Source organism: Patella vulgata, chromosome 2 (genome assembly GCF_932274485.2).
Source record: "Patella vulgata chromosome 2, xgPatVulg1.2, whole genome shotgun sequence".
Taxonomy (NCBI): domain Eukaryota; kingdom Metazoa; phylum Mollusca; class Gastropoda; family Patellidae; genus Patella; species Patella vulgata.
This window is the reverse complement of record NC_065880.2, coordinates 49,951,832-49,975,332: the sequence shown is the minus strand read 5'-3', so window position 1 is coordinate 49,975,332 and position 23,501 is coordinate 49,951,832. Positions and strand designations below refer to the sequence as shown.

General features: G+C 34.1%; 2 protein-coding genes across 8 annotated transcripts in view; both read right to left on the bottom strand.

Annotated features, from left to right (window-relative positions):
- Positions 1-307: 307 nt before the first annotated feature.
- LOC126810019 (sodium/calcium exchanger 2) lies at positions 308-20,275 on the bottom strand. Of its 3 annotated transcripts, none has more exons than XM_050534926.2 (14): positions 20,215-20,275; positions 16,033-16,967; positions 15,713-15,757; positions 14,491-14,550; positions 13,991-14,068; positions 13,755-13,804; positions 12,391-12,519; positions 11,767-11,942; positions 4,811-5,040; positions 4,070-4,308; positions 3,787-3,892; positions 3,154-3,326; positions 2,210-2,539; positions 308-1,429 (listed from the first exon to the last, which is right to left on the bottom strand). In XM_050534926.2, the coding sequence occupies exons 2-14, from the start codon at positions 16,859-16,861 to the stop codon at positions 1,187-1,189; spliced, it is 2,688 nt and encodes an 895-aa protein (XP_050390883.1). In that variant the 5' UTR covers positions 16,862-16,967; positions 20,215-20,275; the 3' UTR covers positions 308-1,186. The 3 variants fall into 3 exon arrangements, with proteins under 3 accessions (XP_050390883.1, XP_050390882.1, XP_050390881.1); XM_050534925.1 differs by lacking the exon at positions 20,215-20,275 and adding an exon at positions 19,962-20,096; XM_050534924.2 differs by lacking the exon at positions 20,215-20,275 and adding an exon at positions 19,152-19,296.
- A 1,286-nt stretch (positions 20,276-21,561) lies between these two features.
- Positions 21,562-23,501, bottom strand: part of LOC126810022 (sodium/calcium exchanger 3) — a 30,122-nt gene continuing 28,182 nt past the window's right edge. For all 5 annotated transcript variants that reach the window (XM_050534933.2, XM_050534935.2, XM_050534936.2 and 2 more), the window contains one exon: positions 21,562-23,157. In XM_050534933.2, the coding sequence (XP_050390890.1) occupies positions 22,915-23,157 (243 nt within the window). In that variant the 3' untranslated portion in view covers positions 21,562-22,914. The remainder of the gene's footprint in view (positions 23,158-23,501) is intronic.

Below are 23,501 nucleotides of genomic sequence, written 5' to 3'. Positions count from 1 at the left end.
CAAGGACAGCTGTTTAGTCATTCTGATGGGACGAAAAACCGAGGTCCCGTGTACATATTGGCGTGCACGTAAAAGATCCCTTGACAGTTGGAATTCGATATAAGAGTAGGCTGTAGTGCCGCCGTCCGGGCATAATGTCCCTTACCACACTGTATGGCGTATGTCCGTCTTCATTAGCCCAGTTCGGAGCAGAACAGTAGAACGTTAAACCCCATTTCATTTCAATCAAAGGGAAGTAACTACAATTTAGGTCTCGCCCTGGCAACAAAGCTAAGTGTATCTCCCATTTGACAATCTGACAACGAAGTCCGTTTATATCAAATTTAATCGGTATTATCTATAGAAGTAGAACATTGTTAATATTAACAACTATTATATTCAATAATGAAACGTATATAAAAATACTGAATTATGCATAGTAACAAAAATAGCTTTTTAAATATAATATAATATATATAACAAATATGAAAAATAAGAAAACAATACATATAAATGGTATACAGTATTTGGGATAAATCTGTTTGATTTAGGTCAAAAATAAAATATTGAAATTGGAGGGATCTTATATTATATTGATTGTTCTATAACGTTAAATATTTGTATATACAGTAGCCGGTCTCAGTGGATAAGACGTTGACTCGCTAACCTTTGTGGGCCGGGAAAGTACGTATGGATTTTAGGGCGTAGTTGCCCCTTGTCAGTGGTGTAGAACAGAGGGCCTGACAAGGGTCAACGTATAGGACGTAATAACGAGGTCCTGTGTACATATTGGTGTGTACGTAAAGGAACCCTTGGCATTTGGAATTCGATATAAGAGTAGTCATAGCGCAGCTGCCCGGGCAACTTTACCTCCATAGCACACTCTATGGCGTATGGCCGTCTTCATTATCCCAGTCGGAGCAGACATCATTGGCTTTATCTGTGGCAAGAATCCCAAACCCGGGGGCGGGGGGGGGGGGGGCGCACACACGGACCCCTTGGCCCACCCGTGCGGCCCACTACCCCCCTGTAAGTGGTCCGTTAGACCCTGCCTTGTTTTGAATTTTGATGTACTCTTTCTGCCAGCATCTTCATTTAGCCTAGTATACGAAATTGTGGACGAAACATATTAGTCAATGGAACTGAAACGTGTGACAGTTATCTACTAGGTATACTAACATAAGTGACTTAAAACACAGTAATACAATCATATCTGAAAACTGATGATTTTCTTGGCTTGTAGAGCTGAAAATAAAACATATAGGACCCATAATGTAATGAATATAACACCACACGTGATCTTTCCAGCTGTAGGTCCACCAAGTTCGGCATTTCCGAAAAATTTAACATTACGTCTTATTACCAATAGACTGAGAGCTATGACAGCAGCAATGGTATAGAGAATCACACTAAATACCAAAGATCCAACCGGAACCTGGAATGTCGAACCCTGAAAAAAGTACAAGGAAACAGAATAACTGATGATCTGATAATAAATTTTTTTTAATTAGGATGAAAAAAGGGTATAAGTGTGTATATATACACTTCCTTTCAACAAAACAAGCTACACTTTATGGCCCACAAATGTAGTCTAATTGACTAGCCTTTAATAAAATTATAGTTAGCATACTTTAAAAAAAAACAACAACTATTTATGCCCTATTAACCCTTGTCCAACATGGCCTTTATACGAGAAAAAAACATTTCATACATGTCAATTGTTTCCGATTGCGCAATATAGTAGGCTATAATTGGCACTATTGCAATGTTCAGTGTCGTAGGCAGTAATTTGGTAAAGGGAGATTGGGTTTGAATGAACGAGAGTCATATATAGCGAGCATGGAAGTGTAGCATTCGCTGAGGAATTCCCCCGAGACAATTTTGAACTTTTGGCTCCATTCAGAAGAGCCTCAGTAAATTTCATACAAAATGTGGGTAAACTGATTGGATTATTAATTCATTAAAATATATTTAATTCAGTGTCAAATTCATAAGTATTCATTGGAACTACAACAAATATTTGTATATATAAAATAAATTCTCCATTGAGAAGTGTTTTCAGATGTAAACACAAACAGATTATCCATCCAGTTTAAAGAAAGTAATCGAATGGTACTATACACATAGCTCCTTATGATCATTTAATATTCCATGCAATCTCAGTGAATTTGGGGCAAATATTTGGTGTATTTTCATTAGTTAACTATGAATGCACTAAAAAATTACTTACTTTTGCCTCCCAATATATACTAGCAATAACCCACGGTAGGCCTAATCCTAGAAACACGTTGACAGAGTTACTCCCGGTTACATTTCCAACAGAACTGTCGGCATATCTTTCCATAAGGGCAGCAGTTTTACTAGCAAACGTATCAGGCATACTGGTTCCCAATGCAACCAAAGTAATTGCGGTAATACTATCCTCTAGACCAATCAAACAACCAAATAAACTGGCCAAATCACCAATGAGAGCCGTTAAGAAACCGATCATTGCTAATGAAATTAAAAAGGTTGGCCATCCACCTAGGAAGTGGACTGGTGGTATGAAAGCAAATATAATCTACAATAAAATGAGAATAATAAATTTATAAATAGATATAGATATTGCTGGTTAAGATATTCATATTAACTATCACGTCCAATTTGTTTTGCGTTTCTACGCATTTGGACAGCGTCGCAAATGTCATCGTTAACTAATGTTACAGCAGATGAGTGAAGAGATTAAAAATGGCCCGATTCGCTGTACAAGGCTTATTACCCACAAAGTTTAAATGAAGCTGCTACCCATTGCAAGTCCAGTCATTAAACATCTCATTTTAGGCGTATATCATCTCATCGTGAGACCAAATCCGGAGGATCCTGTCGTGAGTTTGCTTGTTAGACATCTCATCCTGGGCCCAGGTGCTAAACATCCTACCGTGGACTCATTTGTTAAGGATCTAGTCATAAGCTCGTTATGAGCCCAGATGATTGGCATCGCATCGCTAGCCTTTGATAAAGTTGCCGAGCCTCGGGTGTTGAGGATAACGCAATTATTAACCAACCAAGCGTAATCTGGGATGTATATGATACATGCGACTATTTTGACGTAACCGAAAGAGCCATAATGATGCAAATTATTAATGTAATCTTTGCATGGATTATAAAATAAGATATAAGATTTAATTTAACTACCTTCCAAATAAATGTTAAAAAATGGAATATGTAATCTACAAATGTCGCTTCTTCTATATTTCCACCATTCACGTTCATAGCATTCTTAAATTGATCAATATAGGATGTGTCTTCAATCTCATCTAAATAACTAAATGTTCTGCTCATAATCCGACCCACCATTCCAACAAATTCTGAAAGAGAAAATATATACATGTATTACTTTTTCTAGAACAAAGGATGCTGGTTGGGGGGGGGGGGGCAATATTTGGTGAGCTAGGTCTGTAACAAGACAGCAGCATATCGCCTATCTAACTGTGATTAAGCACCGGTACAGTAATGTAAGGCAAATTTAATATAGCACGAATATTGTGAATTATACCTGCTTTGTGTCCGGTGATCGTTGTCATGACAAGTAAATTATCGGTCAACAACCACATCCAGATGAAAGACGTTAATATTACCATACATTAAATTGTATTATTACCACTACTCAATAGTATGCGAATTCAGAAAAAATCCCTAACACATCTTTTTTGGTACGTTTGCGTTGAATATCTTGATGTTCTTAAGAATCTTATCGACTCATAATTCATAACGGATATCTGGATGTGGTTCATATAAAGATCAGAAATTGGATTTATTTATCATTACCTTTATCATTAACTATAGTAACAATAGTTCTGTTTAACTTTCCTAATTCAGCTCCACCTGTACACTGACCTAATTCAACTTCAAAGCTATCATCTCTCTCTCGTTTCTATTTATAATACAGGACAAAAATATATTTAGACGGATCACCAAAAATGTCAAAAATATCCAGATAAAATGAACAATACCAATTTAAATAAAGTAGATTTACCCCCCCCCCCACGTTGTAGATAAGTAATATTTCAAAATAAAACAATAATGGAAACATCTGTATTATGTAACTTACCTCATTGTTAGTACCAAGAAGTGGTATGACTATGAATTTGTTCGTTTCTCCGGAAACGAATTTTAATTCCCCTTCTCCCCCATCGTAGTCTTTTCCATGTTTAGCTGAGATGTCTTTAGTTTTCCATTTTACAGATATATTACCGTCAGCACCGTTAACTCGCTGTACTGGTATCTTAATACGACTTGCACTCCCCCTGACAATGATGCTTGGTTTAGCAAACCTCAAAAGTCCTGGCTCTATGAAATATTAAAGAAATGACACTTTCACCAATGTTTGCATTGTCAAACTTTTGGAAAGCAGTAACTACAGCTTTCCTTTAAAAAATAGCTCAAGTTTTGTAGTCACTCTTGTCAGTGTGGGTTGGCTTGCATGCTATAAAGATAAACATTCAGCGTACAACTAATCTACTTCATTTTGACCATGTAGACTTGTGTACATCAGCAATCGAGATATTTCGGATATAATTAGTGCAATATCAGTGAATTTGATATCAAATCTTGGCGGAATTGTCTGATATTTCTAACAGTTGCAGGATAAGAATAAAATAGATAAGTAGGACCTGAACTCTATCTAGCGGGGCAAAGAAACTTGTGAATAAATGATATGGATTTACCTGGTGAGGTTTGGGGCTCGCCACTGAAATCTCCAGCGAAACGTTGGGAAGAGAACAGATTATAAAATAATATAAACAGTCCAACAATTGGACTTATGTTCACCGCGCTTTATTCTAAAACTTACCATCATCATCAATGATAGTCACTTCACAGATAGTATGCTCTCCAAATGCAAATACTTGCCCCGGAACAGCAGATAGCCTTACGAAGAATATCTCATCCTCTTCCCATTCGTCATCATCAATAATGTCTATAAATACTTCTTGTAATTCTTCATTAGCGGCAAAGTGGATAATGTCGTTATATTCCTTGTAATCACTCCCTTCCTGTGCTGATCCGTCACCAGTTTCTACCCTATTTAATAAATAAAAGGTCTATAATACTGAAGTATCAATTATCTATTATTATTCTCGAATTGAGGTTACCATAAGCAATGTAGATCATAACATCTATTATTTATGAAGTCGTGTATACGACCAAAGAATATAGTCGTCTGTGGAAATATAACTTTCTACTATCTGGGGTTGATTTGAAGTGATAAACGAGTGTATATTCAAAATTACCCCACAACATGAAAGAAATGAATAAAGATGGCAGTTTAGTACACTGAAAAAAACTTGTGTTGAAACAACACAAATTTTCAACACAAGTTAGGTGTCTCTATTTAACAACACAATCTTGTGTTAAATGTTGAAACAACACAAAACTTGTGTTAAATGTTGAAACAACACAAAACTTGTGTTAAATGTTGAAACAACACAAAACTTGTGTGAAAATCTACACATTATTTGTGTTGAAATTTCTGAAACTTGTTTGTGTTGAAATTTCTGAAACTTGTGTTGAAATTTCTGAAACTTGTGTTGAAATTTCTGAAACTTGTGTTGAAATTTCTGAAACTCGTGTTGTTTCGTACAAACTTGTGTATAACAAAAACTTGTGTTGTATTTTACCAATTTATATCCAGTATAGCAACCTTTCGAATGCAACCCCTTCCATTCGTTCTGTTTAGACTGTAATTATTGATAAATGACATAATAATTTTGTTTGTTAAATTATTATTTATTCAATAAATGATATGAAAAAATAAATTAATGCCTAATTAATACCAATACAGACATCTCGAAGGTTAATAAACAAAGTTAATTCCAATACTAATAAAATTTAAATTGAAAAATAAAGCACCGAGACATTTGGAATATTAATCAAAAAAGTTAATTTCAATACTAATAAAATTTTGTTCAATAATAACAATATCCCCCCACCCCTCAAAAAAAGCTATTTAATTTTTTTTTACAATTAACCTTAAAAAGAACTGAGAATATAATATATATGTTCACAATATCCCTACCCCATGGTCCCAAAACATACATTTTAAATATATCTAAATTTAATATCAACCAAACCAAGCACTAAAGACATTAATAATTAATAATGCACTAAATTGAAATACTTTTAAGAAAAAATAGTCCCTTTAACAGATTAGGAATTCAAAATTTTCTACAGTATATAAATGGGAACTAATAGATAAAGCACAGGCAAATAATTATAGATAGATAAAATAAATATAGCATAAAAATCAAACAAAATGGAGAAAATTAAAAATTTGTAAAACAAAAATTGATTAATTAATAAAACCATTTTATATAAAAGAGGCATTAACATTCGAAATGTTCACTAAATGTTTAAAAATAAAGGTTGATTTCATCCTACAATAATACATTTTTATAATTATCGAATGTTACTATTAATTATTGATGATCCCTCTATATTATTTCAAATTTTCAGGCCAAATCTTTAGTGTTTAGGATTACACTGCATTCTATATAATGAAACAATATTAGAGATGGTTTGGTATTTGACATTAAAAACAAAAATGTGATTAAAAAGGCAATGGTGACATATAACTTTTGGGTTTCCACAATAAGATCTGTAAAAGAATTTGATGACTTTATATTCAGAATTTAGAGTTGTTTTCTTTCTTTGGTATTAATATTCACTAAATAGATATAATTCTCCAAGGATGTTCAAGTGATTATTATAAATACACTTATCGACAAATGGGGTTTTGATGTGGATTTAACTTGGTACACCAGTCATGGGTATAGAGTTGAAAAGAGCATAATTTAACAATATATTATATTATTTTGAGACTCATATGTATGACTACATGCGAATGCAAGAGGGGGGGGGGGTATTTTAGTCAGGTAGCATTATTGCTTACTCATGTACACCAAAAACACGTCATCTCGCCTAAACAGATGTTTTACGCCAAAACAAAAATCATACCCAAAATCGGGGAATTTTCTGAGAGCGATATCTCGTAATCAGTGTGTTTTACTATTTACTCGTTGGATTATAAATGATTTCTTTTTAAATTCCTCAAACACAGAGTGGTTATGCAAGCGAAATGTGCCGAAAAATCGAATTTGACAAACGTCAAATTAAAAAAAAGAAGTATTTGTTATATGGTGCCGGGCGTTTCTTTCATAATGGCCGCCAAATTTGGTAATATTATTATTATTATTATTATTACAGCATATTTATAGCGCGCCCTTTCATAAAACATGTTCAGGGGCACTTTACAAAATTACAATGTAATCATAAATAAACAACAAGATTATGGACATGTTAACAATTGTATACAGAGTCAGTTAAAAGCCTCATTAAATAAATGTGATTTAAGTTGTTTTTTAAAAGAATATAGAGATGTACAACATCTTAAACTAAATGGTAGATTACCCCATAAAACAGGTGCTTGATAACTAAAAGAGACTAGTTGAATAGTTTTGGGCTTTAAAAATAGTTTATCTGATGTACGTAATATTCGACCATTATATCGTGGTTATGTACGCGAAATGTGCGGAAATCGAATTTGACAAACATCAATTAAAGAAATGTATTTTCCATGTGGTGCCGGGCATTTCTTTTAAAAGGGCTACCGAATTTGGTAATACATGTATAAGGCAATTCAACAAAAAAAACATAAATTTGGTAGACTAAAAGGGCATCTCTTAAGATACGTAAGATATGACTTTTGCAATGTCCTTTATATGGTTTTCGATGTCTCTGAATTTGAAGATAAATTTTGAAAATACAAAATAGCAGCAACACCAATTGGCGGATATTAAATTAATCGTCATTTTTCCTGTTGGATATTAGATAGTGTCTCTTAAGCATGATGTACACTGTAGTTCGATGTACCCTGTAGTTCAGATACAGTCTCCAAACCGTGTTTACACTGACTGTAGTTTGGGTGTAGTTCGTCAAATGAAGATGAATTTTACGATACAAAAAAATGAATATATTGTAAACGCGCTTTAAATATCTGGATGCGATAGACTTCGTGATAAAAAATTCAAGGTACATTATATCATTGGCAATAATAAGATCCAATTTTAGTTTTTAGTTACACACTGTTAACCACCAATAGATGTTTTAATGACAATAAATCATAAAATGTATTCAGCTCGACGTAAGACATAAATAGATACAGTTGGTTTAACTTGAATAGAAGTTTTAATTATCTATGCTGCATATATGCATATATCACCTTGCAGCTGAATCACATTACATATCTTTTTAGTTGATGTTCATATCGTCTTACGTATTTGTGAACATCAAGGTTAGTGCGACCCATTTGTGACAATTTCTAGTTCCCAAATATTAGCGATTTAGCTCCTTTAAAAGCGAATGCAAGTTAAATATGTTTAATCAGAGGCGGATTCGATGGGGGGCGCGGGATGAGCCCCCCCCCCCCCTAATTTTCAACAGTGCCTTTTTTTACGGCTGAAAGTGCCTTTTCTCAGACTCAAATATGTCAGTTCCCAACCCGTTGTAGGGATCCCAAATGACTCGAACCATCGACTCAAACACACCAGTCTGGGAAATAGCTCTTGGAATGGCTACAGATGCAAGGAAATGACGGATAATTTTCTTGGGGACACCCCCCCCCCCCTCAGCGGCAAGCACCGTCTCCGCGGTCAATGCCTTCATTTTGCAGCCCCCCCCCTTTTCAAAATTCCTAGATCCGCCCCTGGTTTAATAGTACTTTTATCTAGTGTATCTTTTATTTTGATTTTTCTTATAGAATAAGGCTATATAACAATAATGTGCGCTTCTTGTTGTATAATACTAATAATAGTATGTTCAGCTATACTTTTCGTTTAAAAAATGTATGTTTTATGTCCTATATACACTTATTCGCTGAAATCTATGACATCCAACAATATAATAGGTCATATAAATAGATAATAAGTTTGCATGACGTCATATGAAATTCCTGGCTTCACAGTTGTCGCAACTTTATCTATACACGGCGTTGCGTCGACCAACCATGCAATGTGAAGTAGATGTCAATATGGTTATGTGCATAGGCGTACGAGCTGGGGGGGGGGGGGGCTGGGGGCGGCGCCCCCCCCCCCCCCCCCATTTTGGGAACCAAATGCTGGGAAAATTTGGGCACACAATTGTACTTTGTAAAAGTTGTATAAAAAAAATATTGTGTTCTTGAATGTGTCCAATTTAACAGCGAATTTATTATTATTATGTAACATACTAAGAACCTAACTACATTTTTGGGGCACCAACCACCACCGCCCCCCAGTCAAAAATTTCCCCGTACGCCTATGGTTATGTGTAAGAATATTCAGTTCAATATATTCACGGTGTATGATTTTATTCATACTTCAATTTTAGTGAGTTACTTCTGCAACGTTTTTAGAAAAAATTGCTATTAATTTGGCCAATACTATAATAGCAAGTGTATAAATATTTTCTGTTCACTCTGTACACAGTAACATATCTGAGAACCATATTATCATTTCTGCCCAAGGTTCCCTGTGATTTATAGTTAGCAGTGATACAAGGCAATTACCAATTTTCCATGCTCTTGGCCTGAAGAAATAAAATAATAAAAGTCAAATTTTTATTATTATGCAAGTGGAAAAATACAATTCTTCATGGTATGATTTGAATAAATACAACTGATTTGAAGTTGGAATTATTATTTGTCTAAGATGACTGGGCATTTACTAATTGAAATAGCTACTCTTCATCAAGAAAATACATGCATATTTTTCCCAATCCACCTGGATTTTATTGTAGGTCTTTGTACGTGAAATAGCTTTATTTAACGTCCGCTTCCACCGAAGTGATATTGCAGAAAATTAACAAATTCGGATTCCCTTTTAAAGGAATTAGACTACACTATCGCTGGATTGTATTATATTCAAAATGGCGCCTAGAACACAAAACAAACATTGCAATTCAGGGCGGACTGGTGTCGAGGTTGTATCCTAAGAATGATTTTTTGAATATTTAATCAAACAGAACACAATTATGCACATGCAGTTATGATATAATATTAAATTAGCTTACCTCAAATACCTCGAAATATACTGTTTGGTCAGTTTGTCCGCCCGCCATACATTGTATTAAAAAATACCAAAATCACAAACCTGATGTTCTTATTTTCTGAACAAACTTTTTTCACAACAATATCACTTTTTTTCGATACTAATGCTTAATAATACAGTTAACATTTGCAGTACCACAGGGTTTAATACCGCAAAATTACTTCAATAAATATTTCTTTCTTTGTTTTAAGAGTAATTCATTTTAATTGGTCATTTACAGGTAAGAATAAATTTCCAATTTCGATTAATGAACCAATTAAATTAAATAAAAAGATTAACTCGACTATTTCCACGCCCATTCAAACATTTTTTTAAAACGTAGATATAACACAATTGTTATTGTCTTTGATGTATCAAGTTTATTGGGGCGATATCAATCAGACACTTCCAAATGCAGACATTGTAATAACCTGTCTCTGTATATTGTCTGAGACAAGATGTGAAAATAAACAAAGAGTAGAATCAGAATAATCTTTTATTATATCTAATTAAATAAATAGTTTATATTTAGATAATAATTGACTAAAACTTTGATCTCTTATATCAGTATACTGTTATAAAATACGTTGTTTTAAAAGAGATATTAAATGCATCGCACGATACATACATTGCGATTTCTACTTAATGTTTGTAATAATTAATATAATATCCTTTTAGATAATTAGAAATATTAAAAAATAAATCAAGTGAATTACTCGACATTCAAATTCAGGAAGAGTGGTTTTACATATAGGCTAGGCCAGATCCCTAATCCAGTTCCCCAATCCCATTCAGATTTTCTCAATAAATAAAAAACATAATGTGATAAAGGAACATAATAAATGTTATCTTTAATGTCGACGTAATTAATTATATGGAAAAAAAAACCACATAAGATTTTATAAATGTACAAAAGTTTGTGTTAAGACATTGAAAAGAACACAAACTTGTGTCATTGCAATGCAATACAACACAAACATGTGTTAAATATTTTTAACACAAGTTCTTGTGTTGAGATCCAACACAAGGGTTTTTTCAGTGTAGATATCATGTCTTTGTACCTGCAATGTTATAATTAATAGACAGGGACCATATTTACCCCAATACTTAAAGCTGTATCATGTCAGGTTTAGATAAAGAGCTGACATTTCTTGAAATAAAAGTTTGAAAATTGATAATGAAAACGGAATATATTAAAATGCCAAATTACTTAATTCTGAGCTGAACTATGAACATTTGAAGAATAACGTCGCCTCGATTTCAATTGCTACAGTTATAACGATAATAAACAAATCCTCGATTATCCATTTTTAAATTAAATTATTAAATGGCGATGGTGTTTCAATCCGTTCAAAATCATGACCAACCGATGATCTAGAGAATTGATTATGGGCTTATCGTGTAATGTCGAATTAATAATATAACATTTGGGGCCAAATACATCTTTGCCTTTTGACAGAATAGTCAGAATACGACGAAAATTGTATTAAATGATGTCTACGGCGCTATGAAAGATACACCTAGCTATAACAGCGCGATAGTAATAACCATGAACTATTCGGAACAGTTCATTGTATTCATGGTAAAAATATATTCAGGCCTATCTTTTTTCTCTGTCTTTGCTTAATAGAGCAAGAGATTTCACAGAAAATTTAGCGGTAGATGAAATTTCAGATTGATTACTCACCTGACGGATACAGGTGGCGCTATATTACCAGATCGTCTGATACCTATTCGAACCTGTCCCTGACTTTCAAGAACAGCTACTGTAGGTGAGGTAAATTCTATTACAGGTTTAACACCCCCCTCACTGGCATCTTTATATCTCGTGGCTTTTTCTGACAGTTTAACAAGGTCATAGATCTATAAAGAAAAACAGTATCATCACTAGGCCTATATTAGCACAGAACAAAATTATTTCAAACTCACATGGGTTCAACAAACGAATCCCAGGAAAGCCTGACCAACGATATAGTTAGGTAATGGTCGTAAAGGGATGAGTGAAATTGAGTGCTAAATCAGCGACGGACTGACAACGACCGTCATGAACACGTGTTGTGGTCTGTACCCGACGACGTCCAGCTTGCTGCAAAGACACATTTTAGTCATCACAAAGAATGCACAGGCTGGTTGTTTACGAAATGACGTATTTCAGTATAATTATTCAAGAAATGTTATAAATGTTCAAACGACTGAAAGACGGTCCAAATGAAACTCCCGTTTTACAGTAATGTATAAAAGAACTACAAACTAGAATCCCAGACATTGTAGTCATTTAAATATATCCATATTGATGGTCAAAATGTAATACCTCTCTAATATTTTGTTTTTTGGTTGGTATGATCCTCTTACTACCAGAAAGCCTTCGTATAGCATTAATTCTATAATACCCAGAATTGTGGTTGTGATTTCGCATCATCAGCTTTGCTGCATTTTTTACCTGAAAATAATTATGGGCAAGAATGTTTACAATTCACTATGTAAGTCCAATGTCGGTAAAACTGAAATAACAATAACTGTAATGAACGGATCACAGAGTCCTAAAGATGAGACTGCTGTCTTAGTTATGATGGGTTTTGCCTAATCATGGTATGCCACAAACGTGATATCAGATATGCGACGTCAAATCGTTATAAAATGGAAAATTATTCATTTCTGCAAATAATCAATTTGGCAGAGAGAAATTATCAAAAAAAATAAAAATGATACCTTTACAAACTAGCGAGACCAGAATGGTAAGCATGCGACGTGAAATGGTCAATCCCGTAAATTTTATTAGATAGTTGTGACACGTTTGGCTCTTTATGACTATAAAGATTTTAAGATAAAAAATCAATGACAATATTATTACAGGTCTGAGTCCAACATTCAACCACGAAGTATTTCAAGGTGGAACAGATGTCATACGGGAAATCCATGTCATACCAGAAAATATTTTGCCTGTTACATCAACAGTTTCCATATTATCACTATAGCCGCTATTGTGAACAATTGATAATGAGCCACGTACACAGTATGTTTTCTTTGAGTTTTCTTTAGAATTTCCATGTCACAATGTGCCTCTTTGTTTTGGCACGAAATCATCAATCAACATCCGAGGTTTATTCGGATCGTTAAAAAAATTGCAATGCGATTTTGAAGAAAAATCTAACACACCAAACAAACAATGAGAGCGGCGCTACGGCCTACTCTTATATCGAATTCCAACTGCCAATTAACGCACACGCCAATGTGTACACAGGACCTCGGCCAAAGAAACAGAATAAAGGACAAGTTAAATGAGAAACGTTTGATTGTATAAAGTAACCGGTCCATCGCCCAGTGCCGTATAGTTTAAATTCATAGCAGGATTGATTAAATATTTTAAAACTTATATACAATACATATAATAAACAATGTTTAAGTTTCGCCATGTTATCTAATCGATCAGGATTATTTCATGACTTTACTTTTTGTTTTGTTTTTTTGGCCTACTCTGATATCAATCACCCTGTTTTGTTTCTTCTATGCAAAAGTGTGGATGTTTTAGTATCTCAAAGTATTATTAAAATCATAAGTTATTATTTTCGTTTTGTTTATTCGGTTGGTCATTCAATAAATATTTAAAGGCATGTTAAATGTAAGTATTTGACAAATACCATTTACTAGATCAAATACCACGAAGGTAACTCTTACCTCATCTTTCTTTGGTTTATGCATATTGTCCTCATCATCCGTTTCGTGTTCTGTAAAACATTTAAACAATAAACTGATAAATATATTACTAATATTGCAAATAAAAACTAGTGCTTATAGGTTACATATGTTTTAAAAAAAATATTAACAATTACATTCGGAAAACAAAAAAACATTCTAATTCTCGTTTTTCTACACCGATTTATTTTTAAAAAAGTAGACGATAAATTAATTACCATGATGCTCTATTACAATGGCTGGAACTTTTGCATCATTGACTTCTATGTCATCAAACGATGGATTATCTTTCCCTTCTGAAACGCAACGAACATGAATATAGAATAAACCAAATTCGAAATTGATATTAGTATCATTATTATTACAATACATAGAACTGTCGTCGTTGAATTTCTCCGATGCCCTTTACACTTAAGTATGTACATTTTAAAATGTGAATGATTAATACAAGAATATAAAATACATCACAGTGAGAAGTAAATAAATATAAAAAATAAATGGGTTTTGAATATGTTCTTCAAAATATCTCTAGAGGGTGGCCCTTTGCCGTGTGATACAAAATTTTATTTACAGGGTTTTAATAAACTTAGATGAGAAGATGATTTTAGACTTCTACTAGATGAATATAAAATCGCATAGTGCCATACCATTTTGTAACGATTTTAGATATAAATATTGTAAATTATATCTGTGGATATTCCGGTACAATATTACTTACTGGGTTCGCCATCTTTACTTGCATCTTGATAATACGATTTACGATCTGATAGAGCCATACCTATAAAAATATAATACACGTCTTACTTTTATTTACTATACCTATGTGTTTTAAAATCTTCCTTTTTAATTAGTAAAATTCCGTCACTTTAAATAGTTAGTCATCTTTTAATCACAGTGGCAAATTGGACCTTTCATTCACAAGCCAATATTTAAAACAATTGATTGGGTGTCAGTTTCCGTGCTATTCAATTAACGCTTACAATACAAATGCCCATCGTATATATCGTAATTAATGGGTATTAACAGCAGATAAAAAGGTAACTTCTCCACTAAAAAGAAACTAAATGGAAGAAATGACCAGGGTCGGTGTGTTACTTTAACCCCATGTTGATGATGGTAGTCTGGAGGCTCAGATTGGAGGGTTGTCCATCAAATGGGCACAAAACCAGACCCGACTTTTCTATAGTAAAATTTTGCGTAGAATATGATTCCGAGTGGTAATCAGTCCGTTTTGGGGGCGTTTCGAGATATTCGGGGTCAAAGGTCAAATGAGTTCATTTGCACTGAAGGTGAATTCGCAGCAACTCTTGCATCCTGAAAATAAGCTGAAAATGATCGAAAGTAATCACCCTTTCAATAAAAATGTAAATTTGATAAATTCATCTTTGTTCTTTGTGACCCCGGACGTCAAAAGATGAAATTTTCCGTTTTTGCACTAGGAAGATTTAAAGCAATAAAATGTCAGCGCAAAATATAAAAACTAAAGCGAAACCTGTTCTAATTAATAATAAGAACATTTAAAATGTATCTTTAGGTGGTCTTAGCACCGAATTTTTACTTTGGAATGTCGAAAAAGATCTTGCATAACAGAACCAAAACACTTCGAAACCTGTTTCAAAAACACGTAAGAACTGTCAAATCAAAATCTCTCCGAATTTGTTTTACAACGAATGCTATACATAATGATACTAGTTGTCTGAAAATTTCACCTTTTGACCTCCGAATATGTCGAAAACGCCCCAACGGCGTACTTATTACCACTCGCCATCGCATTCTATGTTAAATAGGTTCCTATTCGCCTTGGTGGTTACATAGATAATATATTTATATAAGTGTCCACCCACATTATGAAATCTCTTGTAGTTATTGAAATACTTATGACTAAGATCTGAGGACAAGCATAAACACTTGCAAGAAGATGAATAATAAATAATAATTACCAGTATTCTCCTCATCATTAACTGTGTACCTGTTGTCTGTATTACCTGGTTGAATATATAATATATACAATACAATTTTCTAATAGAATATAATATAAAATCGTACACCCACTCATTCTTTAGGACCATGTTATACATGTACTTATGACAGAAAATGTTTCTCAGTTTTTTATTTTCAAAGCCTTGTTTTATCTTTATTGACAGATTCAATTCTATTCACATGTATCTTCCTGATTTAGACAAAAGTTTCAATGCAAATCGAATTCTTTCACTCGACCAAAAGGGCTATAAGAAGAAAATAAAACCTAAAAAATATTTACCTTGTTTGCATTTAATGAAAAAGTTCTTTTCAGCCAGGAAAGCAATAACAATAAGCAGGGGGAAGAACAATAAAGTTATGAAAGCTTCCCAAATTTCAACTCTTCCAGGAGATATCCCAACCAATACAATAATCAACCAAACGTAAGCAAATATACAAGAGAAGGCTGTAACAGCAAACACTTTCATATTATTTATACGTCGTACATCGCCACCAGGTATAGACATGATACAAATAGCGGATATAACCAATAAGTTAAACGAGGCAGAACCAACAATGGTACCAGGACCAAGATCTCCTGCTTGAAAATTATTCCCAACAATTTCTATAACAGACAGTAAGATCTCTGGAGCACTGGTACCTAAAGCTAATAAACTGAGATTAGCAACAGTATCATTCCACACCTTGACTTCCCTCACCTCAGCACCCCCTCCTTGAAGAGCTACACGAATCTTCCTCGTCTTACTTGTAATCTTTTCAATTGAGCACATAAAAATATCAGCAATGATAGCTACAGCTAAGAAGCACCATAATAGGGCTACCAGATACAAGAAGGCCCGAACACCAGGATTCCAGGTAGCTTCACTGATTACAGGTAATAACAACGCTTTACTACACCTGTAATTAAAGGGATCAAAAGCCATGTAGCCAGTACTCATGCTCATAGTTGAATTGTTCTGGTCAGTGATGGTAGAGGTTGTAAGGTTCCCAATCGTCGTGATCACGTTTGTAGTGATTTGTTCTGTCGTGTTCGTGGTGATAACGGCCTGGCTGGTGTTCATCGTTTCATTAGTCGTGGCCGGGCTTATGGTATTAGTCGTAGTATTCATAACTGTAATGATCTGGTTGGTCAACACTAAACCTTTAATAGTAGTCTCGACTCTGATAAAACTACTGTTGTAGAGTATCCAAATGATCCTTACTCAAACTAAACTCCTGTAAAGCAACAAAATAAATGAGTACGTGTGAGGAAAAGATACAGAAATACAAAATTGTATGAAATACATGATTGTATGGTAATTCCTATAATAAAGTTCACGAGTTCAATGCATAAGAATAATAATGGGCCAATCTTACAAGAGTTATTTATACAAATCATATATTGAATGAAAACAAATTTTGAAAAAACGCTACATTACTATGTAGGTATAGTGCTATTCAGGGTGTAGTCACTATAATGAAAACATTCAGAGTTTGTATTATTTTGAAAAGATTAAATAGACCTTATCAGTGTCTATTTTTAACTGACTTAAACTAAAAATAACCCCTTAACCTTAAAATGTAAAGTGTAACCATTTATAAAAAAAGAATAAGTAATGACAGAAACATTGACGTCAAGCATACGTCAGAGATGAATGTATACGTTTATTGGTGAGGTATATCGTCCAATCATTTACCTGTTGTCGAGCGCAGTAATTTTTGGTTGAATCGTTTTATCCACCACGCTGATAGGGGAAATCCATATATACAACTAAGACGTATTTGTAACGCGCGATGTAAATTATATTCTTATTGTGTTTGGGCACTACTTTCATACAGAAAATACGAAAGGGTTCATAATTTTTCAACTTTGATTCACCTGGTAACATACTTAAAAGGCGAGGGAATTTTTAAAATTAGAAAATTCGACCCTTTTGTTTATTAAATAGAAATAAACAATTTTTTTATGCCCCCAATGTAATGATATATATTACGTAATTATAGTTAACACGTTTTCTTGCTATGTTTATATCATCTTCTGTATTTAAACATGTCTCCTATGTGCAATTTAGCTCTAAACCAACACGTGTCACGGTTTGAGAGATATTGGCAAATATACTGATACACAAAGTACACAATACACAATTATAAGGTACTTAATGGAAGAGCCAATAATAAATATTGGATGATTATAAATAAAAGACTTCATAATAAACAGTTGGATTGTTGAAAATCTCTCCAGCAGAGTGTTTTATAAACTTTATGAAGAGAAAGTAAAGCAACATTATTGACCATTTGTTTATGTAAACTGAGGTAAGTGTGAAATTATGGCGGTATATTTCAATCTGTAAAATACAAAGTAGTTTAACATAGTTCTGGTCAGATTTGAACAAAATGTGGAATTCGCTTGTTTTCGGTTACAACAAATCAGACAAATGTATTTTGGCACATATGACAAATTTCCCCAAATTGGGTCCTACACTAGAAAGGGGCCCCTCAGCTCATCAACTTAAAACATTTCCAGGCAATGTGGCGAGAGTTTAACGTCCACTCGACACAAATCAGGTTATTTCGGGACTAACACATGGTTCAGTTTTATTTCAATAGTTCGCTTGCGCGTAGGGGTCTTTAGCAGTGGGAGGAAAACGAAGGACCCGGAGAAGACCCACGAGGTTGGACAGGCGACCCTACTCATTGTCACGTACAACTGGGGAATCGAAACCACGCCAGTTGACTCAATGACAGACCTTATGATACTGTGCGAACGTGGGAAGTGATATGAGATGTTCGTACACAGCGCAGACCACTACTTATAATCAGACGTTAATTTCAGAAGCGGCATACTAAAATTTCTCAGAAATACAACACCCACGAAAAAGAAAATTACAAAGGGGCATAAAATGTACAAATCGGGCCTGGAATTCAATCTGGATAGGCTAAAATGAAACAGAATTAAAATTTACACTGAACAAATAAAGAAGTTGGATTATACGTTGGCTCAATTTAGAAATTACATGAATAGAAGAAAGAAATTACATGAATAGAAGTTAGAAATTAGTCAATAGCATGTTAGAATTTTGAATCTTATATACCGCCATATGAAATGACTTATCAGTCCATCAAAAACTTTATTTGAAATGTTCTTTTAAATCTCATACTATATTAATACTATTTGATTAGTGAACCCGCAATTTGGAGCACAGTTGTAAAACATCCATATTGTACTACATGTGAAATGTTAATGGTATAGATAAACTAGTTTTTGAATTATTTCATTTTAAATAGTGTACTCGTTTTTTCTGAGCCCAATATACAAACCCTTTGATCTACATTATACTTGAAAGCCAAATATAACACACATTTAAGATAGTTGCCAAAAAAGGTTAATGATCAATCTTAATATATCTTACATGTACTTACCTGTATTGGCCTGTATGTAATGTGCATGTCGTAATCAACAAGACGTAATATATATATTTTTATCCAGGAAGTAAAGGGACGCCTTTTATGTCACTCCATATTTGGCAATGTTGTAAAATAATCCAAACAAAGATCAGTGGCCTCATATACACATTTGTGTATGTCATAGAGCATATCTTGTACAGTGCGGCAAGTGAATACAATAATGTGTTTAGAATTGGCTTAAGCTCTTTCGACAATAGCCACCATGTTTTCTATAGGTACATGATAATTCCGTTTCGCCTTCATGATATTTGGAAGCACATGCCTACTGTAGCTCAGCGAATACGGCAATATCTCACTATACCCTTGGGTTAGATTCAACTGTTGGTCGAAAAAATTCCGCAAGACTTTCCAGTCTGGTTTACCCTTGTCACTTGTGTCGGACGTAGAGCATGGGAAATCACTTTGTCGTTCGGGTGGTACGTAAAACTCGTTAGTGTGTACGTAAAAGAACCCTTGACAGATGGAATTCGACGTGGAGTCCGAGTAAAACTTCATACTAGCACATTGCATACTGTTGGTGCAGACAATTATGAGGTTAAAACTCATTTTAACTAATTCCCGTCTGGGGCCGATACTTATTCTGAATTCAAACGGCCTAGATTGCCTTTACGTACATGGGACCACGGTCTTTCGTCCCATCCGAACGATGAGACGTTGTTCCTTGGCAGACCCTCCGCCCTGCACCACTGTCAAAAAGAAACATGCCTACCTTTTAGTAATATTAAAAGATTTGAAATCCCGATAAATTAGAAATGACTCACTTACAATATCCGCTGTTGATATAGTGGAAATGACTTGCTTGTTGGCTGACGTTTCACATCTGATATCACAGACAAGACGCAGGAGAAGGAAAACTTGCTCATGTTATAAGAATATGATTTTATAATCTTTCCATTCGTGTCCGCATGGATTTGTGTAGATAGAATGTCTCCCTTTGTTTAAAAACATAAGGACACAATATCTTACATTGTCAATGTATATTGCATATAAAAAAATATATATTGTTGCATATACTCACGATTGATTGTATACAATTATTGATCCTTTCATGGTCGCTCAGTCGATACGATGTGCTATATACTGAGACTGCTTGTTATGTAAAAGAAATGGGGTTTAACGCCCCACTTCTTTTACATAACAAGCAGTGTCAGTATATCGCACATCGTATCGACTGAGCGACCATGAAAGGATCAATAATTGTATACAATCAATCGTGAGTATATGCAAAGAAATGGGGTTTAACGCCCCACTTTGTCTGCGATATCACCTCGGTGGAAGCGGACGTAAAATACAACTAATTCATCATCATAACGCCCCACTGTCCTGCTCCGACTGGGCTAATGAAGGCGTACATACGCCATGTGTGATTTGAGGGGCATTTTGCCTGGAATTCCAACTGTCAAGGGTTCTTTTCTGTGCACGCTAAGCGAACGACTATATATCACTGACAAGGGGGTTCTACGCCAAAAAACCCGGTCAACACAGGGATCTAATACGAAACCTTCAGGTTAGCGAGCCGGCGTCTTAATCACTGAGCCACCGCCGCTCCCTGAAAACAAATGGTTTTGTTGACACATCGCGATCTTACAATTCGCGTACCATCCTCTTTAATTTTCATTTAACTGAACTGATTTACTTTTTAGGAATAGCAGAATCACCCATTTGTTCTTAACTGTCGGTTTCAGGAAAAAAGTCACCCAGTGCGTCGCTTTGCCAAAATTTCATTTTTTTTATAATTTCGTCAACTTTTTATGAAATCATTTCAAGTTTGGATATGGTGTTTTGATCTATAACATGTATTTCCCTGTAGGCCAATTGTTGCATAGTTTGGGCGCCATCGACAATTTAGGCCCACGTCGGTTCTTGTCGGTGATTAAAAACACCCCAATAAAAATTATTGTAATGTTTCAATTCTTTCTATACATTTCAACATATATGTTGGGAATTCCATTGGAAGTTTGCCACACAATATTGATATATTTAAAATATAATAAAAACTTACGTGTTTGTGTATAATGATTATAATATACTTCCTGATATATAATCTTATACCTATATTGCGAAATGAGATGAATATTCTATTGCATTATAGTACAGTGGGTGGTAGACTAATGTATCCACATACCTGTACACCCGTAAAAGTTACGCAAGTGAAAAATACCATGGTAAAAATAGCAAATTATTACTATTACTATTATTGCATATCAATTACTGGGTTTTAAACGTGGTATTTTCTATGGTGGCTGATTGGTATGTCGGGATGTCGTGCTGTCGCTCTTCATAAGGTGAGCGCTGGAAATGAACCAATTTATTGTCAGACCACCAGACGATAAACTGCGTTAAACAAATGAACAACGATTTCATAAATTCTTAAATGTTTTATTTTTAATGAAATTAAGTTAATATCAATGTACAATAAACTACAAATATCTTCTAAAATACGACTATTTGACAATGAGCACTAAAGACCTGACATGAAACTTATAATATCATGATACATAATATTAATAAGCCATGTATTCACCAGTTGTAATAGCCATGTCTAACATTTCAAAATATTGATATACATGGCCTTATTAAGCAATGCACTGGGGCCCTTACCTACACAACCACTTACAAGAATTAATGTAAATGTTATATAGATTAGCATGGGTCCCTGTTGACATAACCATATATACCCATCGATAAACATAACCACAGGATGTAAATCTAGGTATACAATTATTGTCTGAGCGATGATCATCCAGTTTTTAAATTACATCCCCTTCCGTGCATCAGTTCATAACGACTGTGTGTGAGGCATTTGGATGTATTTGCATTCTACGTTTAAAGGCACCCTACAGTGATTTCATTTGAAGATAAAAACCCTATAAATATTTAAAATTATGTAACTTTCGTACAATAGTTTTTATGTTTAAAAAAAGATCACACAAATCCATGAAAGCTGACACTAACAGTAATGAATACAAAATTTAAAAGATTATACTTTGCTTGAGCTGCATGTATTTCAGACACCATCTGATAACTGTACATGAATATTAACAGCAGCACAATAGTTTAAAAAGTTAAAGAAAATAATAATAATATAAAATTGAATTTAAAAAGATAGCAAAAATATAATCAGTAGAGTACAAAAGATGAAAACAATATACAGTTAATATAAACACTGCAACATACCATGACCTTTAACCCTGTGATTCGCCATTTCTTTGTCATTTGCTCACCGTCATGAATAGTTAGTATATACTATCGTTGAGCATATAATATAAATGAATAGAAACATGCCATGTATAATAGGTAATGTTGAAATTTGCACAGTTACATAATATTAATACATTATGCATTGTAAATAGAAACATTTAAGGTTTTCAACTATTGAATTACGGTGCGTTGGATATGACGTTATGAAATGTCTTTTGTTGAAATCCGGATCATTTTAAACGTGCGTTAAATGTGCAGCGTTAAATATACTGGTTCTATTCAGCTGGTCGAACGAATACAAAGCTTTGCTATGGGCAGCGGTGTACCTATTTAAACATAATATATGGTACGTTGTTCACATATGTTTTTCACACACATCTTTAAAAGAGCAAATTTAATGAACTTAGGCACGTTTCAAGCAAAGGCGACTATACACTTAAATATTATTATATGTACAACTTAAAATATTTACTGCAGTGAGCATGAGAATTATTACAGTCGATAAATTGCCATGAACTTAAATTTGGACATTGATAACTTTCTTGGCTTGTAGAGCTGAAAATAAAACATATAAGACCCATAGTGTAATGAATATAATACCACACACGATCTTTCCAACTGTAGGTCCACCAAGTTCGGCATTTCCCAAACATTTAACATTACGTCTTATAACCAATATACTTAGAGCTATGACAGCAGCAATGGTATAGAGAATCACACTAAATACCAAAGATCCAACCGGAACCTCGAATGGTAAACCCTGAAAAGTAGGAAACTGTACTGATTGTAAATTGTATTTGATTAGAAAAAAAAGCGTATAAGTGTGTATATATACACATAATTCCGTTCATCAAAACATGCTACACTTTATGGCCCACAAATCTACTCTAATTGACTAGCTTTTAATTAGTTACCATACTAACAAACTATTTCTGCACTATTAACGCTTGTCGAACATGGCCTTTACAGCTCCCATAGTGTAAAACCGATCGCCATGTTTAAATCCGGTCCTGAGAGTTGACCTCAGCCATTCGTGAATATCTATCACAAATTAAAAATATAATTGGTTGAACGACACTAGCCGTGTTATCCTTCAGAACTACA

What these genes read in the sequence shown, in the direction of transcription:
- LOC126810019 (XM_050534926.2), bottom strand. Translation starts at nt 16,861, where the DNA reads ATGAATACTACGACTAATACCATAAGCCCGGCCACGACTAATGAAACG. An exon ending in AAAAACAAAATATTAGAGAG is followed by an intron (nt 11,943 to 12,390) that starts GTATTACATTTT and finishes TTTTCTTTATAG; the next exon opens with ATCTATGACCTTGTTAAACT. An exon ending in TTCTTGGTACTAACAATGAG is followed by an intron (nt 3,893 to 4,069) that starts GTAAGTTACATA and finishes TATTATAAATAG; the next exon opens with AAACGAGAGAGAGATGATAG.